The 12479-nt window shown below is 29.3% G+C and overlaps 1 protein-coding gene across 1 annotated transcript; it reads left to right on the top strand.

Moving 5' to 3' along the window:
* Positions 1-468: 468 nt before the first annotated feature.
* LOC120255381 (subtilisin-like protease SBT3.18) lies at positions 469-7346 on the top strand. The gene is made up of 10 exons (XM_039263214.1): positions 469-551; positions 660-751; positions 840-937; positions 1020-1175; positions 3819-4477; positions 4640-4707; positions 5122-5364; positions 5997-6111; positions 6316-6529; positions 6616-7346. Exons 4-10 carry the CDS (start codon positions 1022-1024, stop codon positions 7170-7172), a joined length of 2010 nt encoding a protein of 669 aa, XP_039119148.1. The 5' UTR covers positions 469-551; positions 660-751; positions 840-937; positions 1020-1021; the 3' UTR covers positions 7173-7346.
* Positions 7347-12479: the final 5133 nt, after the last annotated feature.

The raw sequence follows: 12479 nt of genomic DNA, 5'->3' as shown, positions 1-12479 counted from the left end.
TTAATAACCAAAAAGAATCTAGATCAGTAGCTAATAGAGTTCTTAGGTTAATTTTTTTTAAGTTGTCTTGTCATTATGAAAAAATTTATCTACAAGTGAAATTCTCTCGAGAATATACTACTTCCTATCCTACTTATCAAGCCTTTTGAAGAGATGATAACCATGCTATATGTAACATTAATTAGTTAACAATTTCTAATAAATACTAACGAGTTTTCAGCTATTCCATGCTTAAAAATATATATGCAACTTTAGCTTAGAGATTTGTGATGATATATAAAACAAGAGCACATGATTCAACTTTGTTGGACTGTCAGATGAATAGTGAAATGTGCAAGTCTTGTAAACAAAGTAGCCAACACCATGCCATCCTTACTCAACCACTAGAAATCATAAACCTTAAACCTTTTCACAGCTATATAATCCTCTCTCTATTTGGTGACTTCATCCACTAGCTTGGAACAATGACCATTTCTTTCCATTATCTTTGGGGCCTCTTCCTCTTCATCTTCCTCTCTCTATTTTATGTGCCATCAATTTCCACATCAAATGTAACCTTTATACATATAGTTTATGTCCTAGCTACTAGCTTAAAAAGTTCATGAATTGATATATATATATATATCTCATGGTGTCTTCTTCTTCTACTTTTATTGCAGCTTCACATTGTCTATTTGGGACATAATAATGGTCATGATCCTCTCCTCACTGCAAAGTCTCATCTCCAACTTCTCTCCAAAGTCTTCTCCAAGTAATCAAACTATTTATCTTTTACAATAGCTTCATCAATTGCTATCTTTACCACTTTTAAATCCATAACTTATTTAATTTATTTCCAGGGAAGATGAGGCCAAGGAAGCCATTGTCTACAACTACAAGCACAGTTTCTCTGGGTTTGCTGCCATTCTCAACTCCAGCCAAGTCACCACCTTGTCAAGTAAGACCTTAGCTACTACTACTACCACCATTACTTCCACCATAATTCAAACCATAATATATTAATAATTGGAAATTTGCAGAAATGGATGAAGTTGTATCAGTGTTTAGAAGCAGGATGCTGCAATTACACACTACAAGAAGCTGGGACTTCATGGGACTCTCCTATGGCTCTGGAGGAAGCACACCAATTCAATACAAGTATGGAGATGATATAACTGTTGGTGTATTTGATACAGGTACATGCATGACTCAACTCAGATAGCATATTAAGAATATAGAATATTAACTAGATCAGTGAAAGGATAAATATAACCACATAAAATAACATCTAAGATAACAAACAAAATCCAGATACCCTTCAAAAAATTATATTTTTAGTGATAACCAAATGAGTAAATACTAATTGTAGCCAATGTTAACTAAATCAGTGATCTTTGCCACTAATATTAATTATAGCGAATTTTTGATGTCATCACCTTGAGTCAAGAGTTCTTTCATAGCAAATTTTATATTGATTATTTTAGAAATTTGTTTCATTCATGGTCACAAATGTTTGCATTTTATAACATTGTGGTCACAAAATTTTTTTTTTTTTTAACACAAAAGCCACTTAACTTTTCTCCGGTTACACGTGAGGCCATAATGACATGTTTTAAGGCGGTTTCCATCGCCATTTCAGCACCACATCAGCACATTCACCGGAAACCGCCTTAAAACATGCCATTATGGGCACACATGCAACTGGAGAAAAGTCAAGTGGTTTTGTGTTACAAAAAAAAAGTTTTATAGCCACAGTGATATAAATTACAAACATTTGTGAACATGAGTGTAATGAAGAACCCTCACATTTATTTCAAAAATATGTCGTTAAATTGTTATCAGTAAAAACTTCAATATTCATGATATATAAAGTTATGTGATCATAATGCTCAAAATTTGTAGTGAAATTGTTGTCATTAAAAATGTTGGTATTTGTAATAAAAATTTATTGTCACAAAAACTTTACTACTCTGACACAACGAATATAGAATAGTGATGAATAAAGGGATAATAATAGTTTATTTTATCGTGACATCATTATTAATTAAAATAATGACTAATATTTTTTGTCACTAGTAATATTTTAATTATTGCCTATTACTTCATCACTATTGTTTTTTAAGAGATAAGAGATAGTGTCATGTGTTTATTGTCACAAAAGACAAATTTTTATTAGAAAAATATTGTCACACAAAATAATAAAAATATCTTATATTATACAAAAATAGATAAATATCACCTTAAAATTATATTTTCTAATTTCGAATATATAAAATTGAAAATTTTAATATAAAAAAATACAATTATGAAATTATCTTTTTAAATAAAAAAAAATTATAAATTATCCTAAATTATTCTACTTGCTATGCATTGAATCTCCCTCTTTGCTTTGATCCTTTCTTGGGACTTTAATATTTAACCTCTTTTTTATGCTTATTTTGCATATTTAGGGGGAAATAATCTAATAAAATCACTTTAATTTTTTTTTAAAAAAATTCTAATTTAATTACAACTTTCATAACATTATTTCTTCTAAATGGGGAAGAGAAGAATTAAGCTCCATGTTCCATTTAGCTTTTGTTGCTAGATAAATAATTATAAAAAAAAAAGAAAATCCACACAATCAAAATCAAAACAACATATTTCTACTATGAAACCTAAGATTCAAAATATCAAAAAAGAAAAGACTAAGAAACAACCTTCATTGTAAAAGAATTTAGTAAACCTAACTTTGAAGATAAAAAAAAATAAAGCAAAATAACAATTATCTTTTATCTATCGCATAAATTAAACAAAAGAATTTAAAAAAAAGGAAAAGAAACAAATCTTATGCTATCAATAATATGCATATCTACATTTGGAGATAGTTGAATAATTGTGGGTCATCGAATCAAATGAAGCCAAGCCATTGCCATACATCGATCTCTATAAACACATAAGTATTCAAGGCTTCACCATCTGCATTTATTCTTTTTATATATTAAGTTAATTGAGAATGTATATATATATATAAATTTTATATTGTTTTTAAATTTTTTATATTATCTAATAAGATTTTGTTTTGTGAGACTTTCGTAAATATCTATTTAATTTTAATTTTTAAAATTTTTATATAATACTATAAATTTTAGATATGATATAAATTAAAAGCCTGTTTTTTAGGCCTTACAAATGAAATTTTTTTTTGGTGTATTATTGTTGTCGTTCGTGTTTTAACCCAAAAAAATACTAGTTATATTTTCTTTATTAAGGTTGGCTTTTAAGATATTTTATAAGGTGAATAATCTAAAAAAAACCCAAATAAATATATTAAACAATAAATTTTGAGGAATAGGTAAACAATAGAAACTTGCTAAACAATAATTTGGAGAATGTAAACATTTTTTTACATTGATTATCTCATAGTCTCATAATACTTTTATAATTTTAATATTTTTCTTTTTATATATATACATATATTCAATTTATGGCATAGTAGTAATCTCGTTTAGTAGACACTAACAAGTTAAGTTTTTATTAATAAAAATTTGCATCACAAAAAGTAAAATATTGAGTTAGAAAAAATATTTTTTCACAATAAATGAAAATATTAGTGATCATAATAATCGTTACAATAATAATAGTATTAGTGACAAAAAAAAAATCCATCACAGTTAACTTAAACAGTAATGTGGAGTTATTTTCTTATCATAAAAAAAAAAGCTTCATATTTATCGCAAACTAGTAGATAGCAATAAAAAAAATTGTCTCTAAATGTCTTAATTGTTATAGTGATACATTAACCATATAGTACTGCTCCATTGATTGTTTACTGAAAGTTATACTTCATGCATGGTGAGGCATATGGCCTGAGTCTGAGAGCTTCAAAGAAGAGCCCGGCACCAAACCAATCCCTGATTCATGGCACGGTCAATGTGTAGAAGGTCAAGAATTCGACCCGAAGACAGCGTGCAACCGAAAGCTCATCGGAGCAAGATATTACCTCAAAGGCTTCGAGCAAGAATACGGCCTTATTGACCAAACAGAATACCGATCACCTCGAGATGGCCTCGGCCATGGCACTCACACTTCCTCCACTGCCGTTGGCTCGACATCAAGAAACGCCAGTTTCTTCGGTTTAGGCACTGGCATTGCTCGCGGCGGTGCACCAAGAGCTCGGTTAGCAATGTACAAGATTTGCTGGTTCAAGGATTTGCAAGGAAGGTGCAGTGAGTCAGATATAATGGCTGCGTTCGACGAGGCTTTGAGTGATGGTGTGAATGTGATTTCAGCATCAATCGGAGCACCACCACCGTTGGTGCCGTTCTTCGCTTCAGCCACCGAGATTGGGTCATTTCATGCACAGGAGATTGGGGTGGTGGTGGTGTTCTCGGCGGGGAATGACGGGCCAGATGAGTCCTTGGTACAGAATGTGGCACCGTGGTCGATCTGCGTTGCCGCCGGTACAATTGACCGAAGGTTTCCAACGGAGATCAAGATACAAAATACTTCCTTCCTGGTATGTGTTTTATGCATGGATGCAAGAGAAGTATGTTAATTAAGGTTTTAGGATGTGATAGGAGAGTATTAATTAGTGGAATTCATTTATATATTTTCGTAACTTGTGAATCCTTATTACTAGTGTTTATGATTGAATTATTGATTTGATTTGATGTCACAGGGACAAGGATTTATTGTTGAAGCTTTGAAATCACAATTGATAGCCAGTATTCTAATATTCAGTGATGGGTAAATATTTACTTTAATTTTGCATCCTATAGAATGCATTTTTTTTTTTAACTCGATTGATATAACATCAACACATTTATATACTTAAAAGATAGAAATAAATATATGGAAGAAAATAAAAAATGTTTTTTTTCCCTTATTGATAGAGTGGAAAACCCATTAAATCTCAAACTCTCAACCTTCCACAACATGAGAATCAAATAACTTCCAGGTTATTGATCCGGCAGTGAAATGAAAAAATATTCATGTATTTGCATATATATTTATGATAGACTAATAAATATTTAATTTATATAACTGTAAGGGTTCTCAACTATTGTTTTTTTTATTGGGTGGGTTGTGGGGTAGAAATTAATTTGAAAAACATTTACACTAACTAATAACACATTTATATTTTAAATTTGAGAAATGAAGGTCATGTTCAGTAGACAAATGGAACGGGGAAGATGCAAGAGGGAAGATAATATTGTGCTTCTCCACAGTTGGGCCAGTATCCAGTGGAGGTGCAGCCATTGCAGGTTATTTTGCCAATGCAACAGGTATCATCTTTGTTGAAACCACAGTTAAGCAAAGTGCTCAAGATGATTTCCTTCCCACTGTTCATATTGGTCTCCCTCAAGGCACTCAAATCCTTTATCAATTGCAATCTCCTCCCAAGTGAGTACAAACACAAACATTTCATTTCCCTGGTAAATATACAAATAAATAAATAAAATTTAAAGTTGGCATATATATACACACACCCTCCAACATTCCAATTTAAATGCCTTTGAAATAATATGTACTTTGAAATTTTACATATATATATATATATATTTTGTTATGATTAAATATAAGTTATTACTTTGAATAACCTAAGCAACTTAAAAAATAAGGTAAGTGTTCACTTCTAAATTTTTAATGGTGAAAATATGACAACTATATCGATCATGTTTTATAAATAGTTAAAACTTCATATATATATATATATATATTTGTTAAAAGAAATATATAGTATGTGAAAGTGTACATAAGAAATTTTAAACCTTTAGAAATGCATAATGCACAGGGTATAAATGAAATTTCATCTATTATTTATGAATTATTAAATGATAATATATGATTTCCTTCACTTGGAGGTATATAGGTACTTTTAGAAATATATATAAGTAAAACGACCTTAATTAGAAAAGGGATAGTTAATGGAATATAAATGTGATTGCCTCTTTTAATATATATATATATATATATATTCAGAAATATGAAATAAAAATGTAAAACATTAACTAATTAATCTTTGTACTTTAAAGGATTCTGAGGGTACAAATCTCTCCCAGCAAAACCATCATTGGCCGTTCACCAGCACCATCTGTTGCATCATTCTCCTCCAGAGGACCTAATTCCATGTCTCCAAATATTCTTAAGGTATTTCAGTTATTATTTTTTTTTAAAATTTTGGACAGAGTATAAGAAATAAAAATAGTTTTGCCTTATTTAAATCAAATATAGCTGCATATTAATTTGAAGTATTTTAAGAAAATATATTTCTATATCAAAACCGTTTCTTTGATAGTGATTTATATATGTAATGTAAATATATTAAATGAACTTAATATTCCTTTGTTGCAGCCTGATATTACTGCACCAGGGGTCAACATCTTAGCAGCTTGGACGCCTAAAACCTCACCCACCTTGTTACCCATTGATAGTCGCTCTGTGAATTGGAACTTCGATTCAGGAACTTCAATGTCATGCCCTCACATTTCTGGTATTGTGGCACTTCTTAAATCAGCTCATCCTGATTGGTCTCCTGCAATGATAAAATCCGCAATTATGACTACAGGTAATAAAGATGCATTGTTGTGATACTATGTTTAATATGAGCTCAATTCAACCAAAAAGCTTAAGCATATAAATAATTTAATGCAGCATACATGAGAGACACAAGTACAGATAGTATTTTAGCAGGAGGAACATTAAAATCTGTTGATCCATTTGATATTGGAGCTGGGCACGTAAATCCTTTAAAGGCAATGGACCCTGGCCTTGTTTATGACATAGACACTCAAGAGTACATTTTTTACCTTTGTAGCTTAGGCTACACTAAGAAACAATTGCAAAGAATTATAAAGCCCTTTCCAGGTATAAATATGAATTGCACAGGTAAACATTCAGACTTGGACTTGAATTATCCTGCGATAGTATTATCAGATCTTCAGTCTACAGTCACAATTAAGAGGACATTGAAGAATGTTGGTAGGGATGGTGCTGCTTATTTTGCAAATGTTGTGAGCCCTCATGGAGTGCACGCACTTATTTGGCCAAGATACATTGTTTTCTCTTGCAGAAAAAGAATGATTTCTTACTATGTGACGGTAACACCATTGAAACAATCTCAGGGTAGATATGATTTTGGGGAGATTGTTTGGTTTGATGGGTACCATTATGTGAGGACTCCATTGGTTGTGCGTGTGAATAATGTTTGAGATTAAAAGTTGAAGAACAATGGAGTCTGGATTGTGATTGGGGCGGTGGTGTTGAAGGAAAAAAAATTATGATAAGATTAATTGTGAATCAGAACAACATTGGAACTTGTTTGACATATATGTCTATATATATTTAAGATAAAACAATCACACTTAAGCTGGTAGTATATTTCAATTTTCTTTCTTTTGCCAAAACATTGATATAAAGGATCTTATTTAGCACATGGATTTAATTTTTATGAAAATAAATGAAACAACTGCTGGGATACAATAGTTAAACAAGGTAAAGAAAAATGAAAGACCATGAACAGGAAGATTGTAATGAAGTTTGCATATTCTTACCTTCCGGGACACACGATCAAAAGCTTCTACTTTATCAAAAGATATTACAACTCTATTTCCTCACCATCATAATCAAAGTAATTAGAATCTAAGATCAAAACCCTTCTCGCATAAAGAATTGCATCTATTTGCAATCATACTTAGATTTTTTTTTTATATATTTATATATATAAACAAGAGTAAAATCAAACTAATCTTAAAATTAAATCCCATCCAAAACTATTCTGATCTATTAAACACTTTTAAAATTGGCGTGAGTCGTATGTGATATCCATCTAGCACAAGTCAATAGCATCGTCTTCTCCTAGTGCCCTGCCCTATTGATACCCTTGTCTCATGCTAGATCTTGCTTGATTTCCAAATCCGGCTATCATTTTTATTGATAGCAAGCAAACCAACAGCTTCTCCATGTTATCGGTGGCAAATGGGTCTTCACAATCAACAATCTCTAGCTTGGAGACTTATTTGCAAAATATAGTGATTTCTATCCATGTTGATCCTAGTGTCATAAGCTTAATTTTACCAAGGTCATGCCATGCCCCAATTCATACATTTAACCGAAATGCACCAAAGTTGAGCAAAGCTTGAGTTTACCCATTAATTAACTTTATCAACATATTTGTAGGATTCTTATCACCCTCAATCTTCTTCAAATTCAATTGCATATCTTTCAACAAGGATCTAATCAAGTGATACTTCATATGTATGTTTTATTCACTACAACAAAGAAAGCTATTTGCGACACAAAAAATCCAAACTATATCACAGAATGCAATTTGCAACATAATATGTGACACATTAAAAATGTGTCATTTTTCAAATCTTACAAATTTTTGCGACACTTTGGAAAAATTTATCGCAAAATTTGCAACGCAAAATAAAAATGTTGCAAATATCATTACAATTCATGGGTCTTCTGAGACAATATTTACAATTTAATTTGTAACGATATGCGATATTTTTTTGTGACACATTTGTTTGTCGCAAATTGTGTTGCAACTGCGACACATTTTGATTGTAGCAAAATTTTTATTTGTTGTGAATTGTGTTGCAACTGTGAGAGATTTTTTGCAACAAATCTTGCTACACATTTCGATTGTCTCAAATTGTGTCGCAAATTATATTGCAACTTTGTGAGACATTTTGCACACATTTTTATTGTCACAAATTATGTCGCAAATTAATTATTCATAAGAAACAAAACTGAGACATGGTTTGCAATTATTTGCAATAATTTTTGAAACATTTTTTACAAACCTGTTTTAAAGCCTAATTTACAATCCGCAACAATAACTTTTATAATATTTTGCTAAATAAATATTCCAATCTATAAGTATCCAGAAAAACAATCCAAAACAAAATATAATAGTCAAAATATCTAATACAACTAACCAATACAAAATGTAATAGCCTGAACATTTAAAAGGACAATCCAATACAAAATATAATAGTTTAACATCTAATATAATAATAGAAAGTTATAAATCCACTATTACAAAAAAAAGTTTATTGTGACATTTTTGAAACAACATTTTTATAAATATTACTGTAAACCATTAAAATGACTTTTAAGCAATAGTTGTAAAAAATGTTGGTATTCTTTTATTTGTTCCTACGTTTATAATGACATTTCTACTTATAGTGACAATAGGTTTTTGTTTTGCGATATTTTTGAAAATTTTAGAGGCGTTGAAGAAAATGTCGGTATAATATTATTTGTTAAGACGTTTATTATGATTTATGTAACAAATGTCATAATTCAATATGACTTTTATTGCACCAATTTGTTTTGACATATTTTAAAACATTATCTTAAGTTAGGATATATATATATATATATGTACTATTTTTTCAAAAAATATGAAAGATAATTTAAAATTAAAAATGGTATTTAAGGAAAAACAAAAAACAACAATTTTTTGAATTTTAAGAGTGCTAAAAATTAGGTGGAAATTTCTTTTTATGAGCGCCAGAACCTACGTGGCTTATATATACAAAACCGTAATAATGTAAAAGATGAAAAGTAAAGTTCTTGTTGAAAGAAAAAGGAAGTATTTGGATTTTTCTTTATTCTTTAGTATTTTTTGCATTATTTTTCTTGTAATATTTATTAAATATTTAATTTTTTGTTTATTTTGGTGGAGTAATTGATAGATGATTAATTTTTTAATTAGTTTTTTTTTTAAAGTATGAGAATTTTAATTAATCTAATCTGAGAGTTTGAGAATATTTTTTTATTAAAAAAAAAGAAGATTGAATTTGATTGGGATGAGATCTCCAAAACATCTCTTTTTTTTTGTTGGAAATTAAAATGTGTTTTGGCTTTTCCCCTTACTGATATGATGATGGGAGATTATTATATCATGAGGTGGTCATGGCATGGATCTAAAGTTGCAACCCTTGAGATTGCCTTTTAGTTTTTTTTTTATTTAACCTTAGTTTTGTTGAAGCTTTAGAATAAGCTCCATTTCTTTTAATTTTTTTTTTATTTTTTTTTATAAGGTTCTTGCGATAAGACACACATAGCTTTGGTGAAGTTTTGCAATTTGCCCCTCATATAGTTTTTTTATACGGTTATCGTTATAGTTATGACCACACATAAGTTTGTTGAAGTTTTATATTTTATCCTTTTTTCTAAGTTAAATTTTTTTAGGGTTCTTATTATAGATAGTTACGACACACACATAAATAAACTTAGACAAATCATATATTCTCCATTTAAATAAAAAAAATTTATTTGTATTATTTTTTATGCAAATTATATATCCTCCAGGTAGTTTTTTTTTCTTATATTTGAAATTAGTAGATTATTGATTTTAATATATCATATATGCTGATACTTAATTTAATTTAATTTAATTTTTATTGTCATATTATATTGATTTTATTAAATATAAAAATTATTGTAGCATAGAGATACTAGAAGTAGTCTTTGTTCTCAATTAACTTCTCAATTTCATTATAGCGATAATGATCCTATTGATGGTATGATTTTTATAAAATCCTCTAATTACATTTTTAATTTTTTAATTTTTTAAATTTATTATTTATTTATTAGATTTTATTTTTTAATTGATTTGGATATCCATTAATATATTTGTATATTTTATTTTGCATACAAAAGACCACCTTGATAAATTTAAAGACAATTCCAAAGATTGAAGCCTTAGCTTTATTATAATTTTTGAAAGGTATTTCTTTAAGATTTATAGATCATGTTAATATGATTTTTATTAGTGATTACATTTTTAAAAATTTTAAATTATAAATTTTATTTATTTATTTATTTATCACTTTTTCTTTTTAAATTGATTTGGATATCACTAATGTATTTGTATATTTTATTTTGCAGATAAGAGACTTCTATGATAAATTTAAAGATAATTTCAAGTATTGAAGCGTTGTTTTATTATAATGTTTGAAAGCTATTTCTTTAAGATTTGTAGATCATGTTAACATTATTTTAATTAGTATTTTAGTGCTAGGTGGGATTTTTTTATTTTTTATGAATAATTTTAATTATTATTTTATTATATTTAAATTTTATCTCATATTTAAATATTAAATTTTATATAAATAATATTTAAATTAGAATTGTAAAAAAATTGTACAATATTTTTCTAACACTTGCGAATGTTGCATTTTGTTGTTATTCACAAATATTATATGGTTAAAACAACAATAATGAAATGTCGATATAAGAGTTTTAAGAGATAACAAATGATACTAAATAATTCTTGTACAAACATTTATAAATAAAATTTAATATTAAAATTAGATATGATGAATAACTTTTACCAACATTTACAAATATCGACTTCAAATGGGATTCATAATTGCTATTTTGTTGAACCAATGTTTACAAAAATGTCGATATAAGTAATTTAAGAGACTTTTAACAAATATTACCATATAATCTCTATAACAACAGTTACAAATGTTGCAATATTTCAAAATTAATGTGATAAACACTTATGGTGACATGTGTAAATGTTGCACAAAATAAAAGAAAGTGTTGCTTAAGCCATATACAAATGTTGGAATAAAATCCATATTGAGATTGTTTACATATATTGAGAAAATATCACTATAAATGTCGGACTATATAGGTGCTGAAGTTTCTTGCAAATGACAGAATAAAGTATACCGACTATGGTAATTGCAACATATAATCGACATTTGTTAGAGCTATTGCAATGGTTTTTGGCTATTTTACAACACATGACAAATATCACAAAAACCTTTTTTATCGACAACCTTATCGTGCTATTGGGCTAAAGACTGGGGTTGTTCAACATCCTCTGAAGTGTGAGGGGCATGAGAAGAAGACTCCCTAGTCCTGGCAGCAACAAGTGAAGTATGAGGAGCTGTCTCAAAATTTATTTGAATGCCTCAAAGTTCTAAGAAAGAAAGGATGTACTAGTTCTACTGCTTTTGCTCCTCGTGTGCTTTCTCAAAAAATTCTAGCTCACTCATAACTTCTGGAAGGATAGAAGTGATGAGTGTACAATGCTTATGTATTTTATATCAATTTGTACACTTAATTGACATTTATTAGAACCATATTGTGAAAAATTTGATGCTAAATATAGTGTACTGTGCATTAACAAGCTTAGGGTAGCGTTTGAAGACAAAAGAGAGCCAAAGGAAGCATTTCAAACTTAAACGATGAAGTTGGAGCTCTCTTGGCATGATTAGAACAAGGACAAGGCAAATTGGGTGGTTTACGGGCAGCTTACCGTTATCCTTATGACCGTAAGTCAATTCCAAAAGACCTTACGGGTATGCTTATGCTAGTAAAGGGGATTTAGAGCCAAGTCAAAGGACCTTATGGGCAAGGCTTACACCCATAAGGATGCCCATAAGGACTATCTAAGGAGCTTACGATCATAGTATATGCCCATAAGGGAAGTTGCAAGGAGCAGAACAGTGAAGCTTACAGTCCAGTGCTTACGGCCTTAAGCT

The sequence above is a fragment of the Dioscorea cayenensis genome, unplaced genomic scaffold, assembly GCF_009730915.1.
Source record: "Dioscorea cayenensis subsp. rotundata cultivar TDr96_F1 unplaced genomic scaffold, TDr96_F1_v2_PseudoChromosome.rev07_lg8_w22 25.fasta BLBR01000980.1, whole genome shotgun sequence".
In the NCBI taxonomy this organism is placed as follows: Eukaryota; Viridiplantae; Streptophyta; class Magnoliopsida; order Dioscoreales; family Dioscoreaceae; genus Dioscorea; species Dioscorea cayenensis.
The sequence above is the reverse complement of the archived record's forward strand: the minus strand, read 5'-3'. Positions and strand labels throughout refer to the sequence as shown.

Bases quoted from the DNA above. Each gene is read 5' to 3' on its own strand.
- LOC120255381 (XM_039263214.1), top strand. From the start codon at position 1,022: ATGGATGAAGTTGTATCAGTGTTTAGAAGCAGGATGCTGCAATTACAC. The intron at 5,365-5,996 runs GTGAGTACAAAC...TGTACTTTAAAG, and splicing joins CAATTGCAATCTCCTCCCAA to GATTCTGAGGGTACAAATCT. The intron at 6,112-6,315 runs GTATTTCAGTTA...CCTTTGTTGCAG, and splicing joins TGTCTCCAAATATTCTTAAG to CCTGATATTACTGCACCAGG.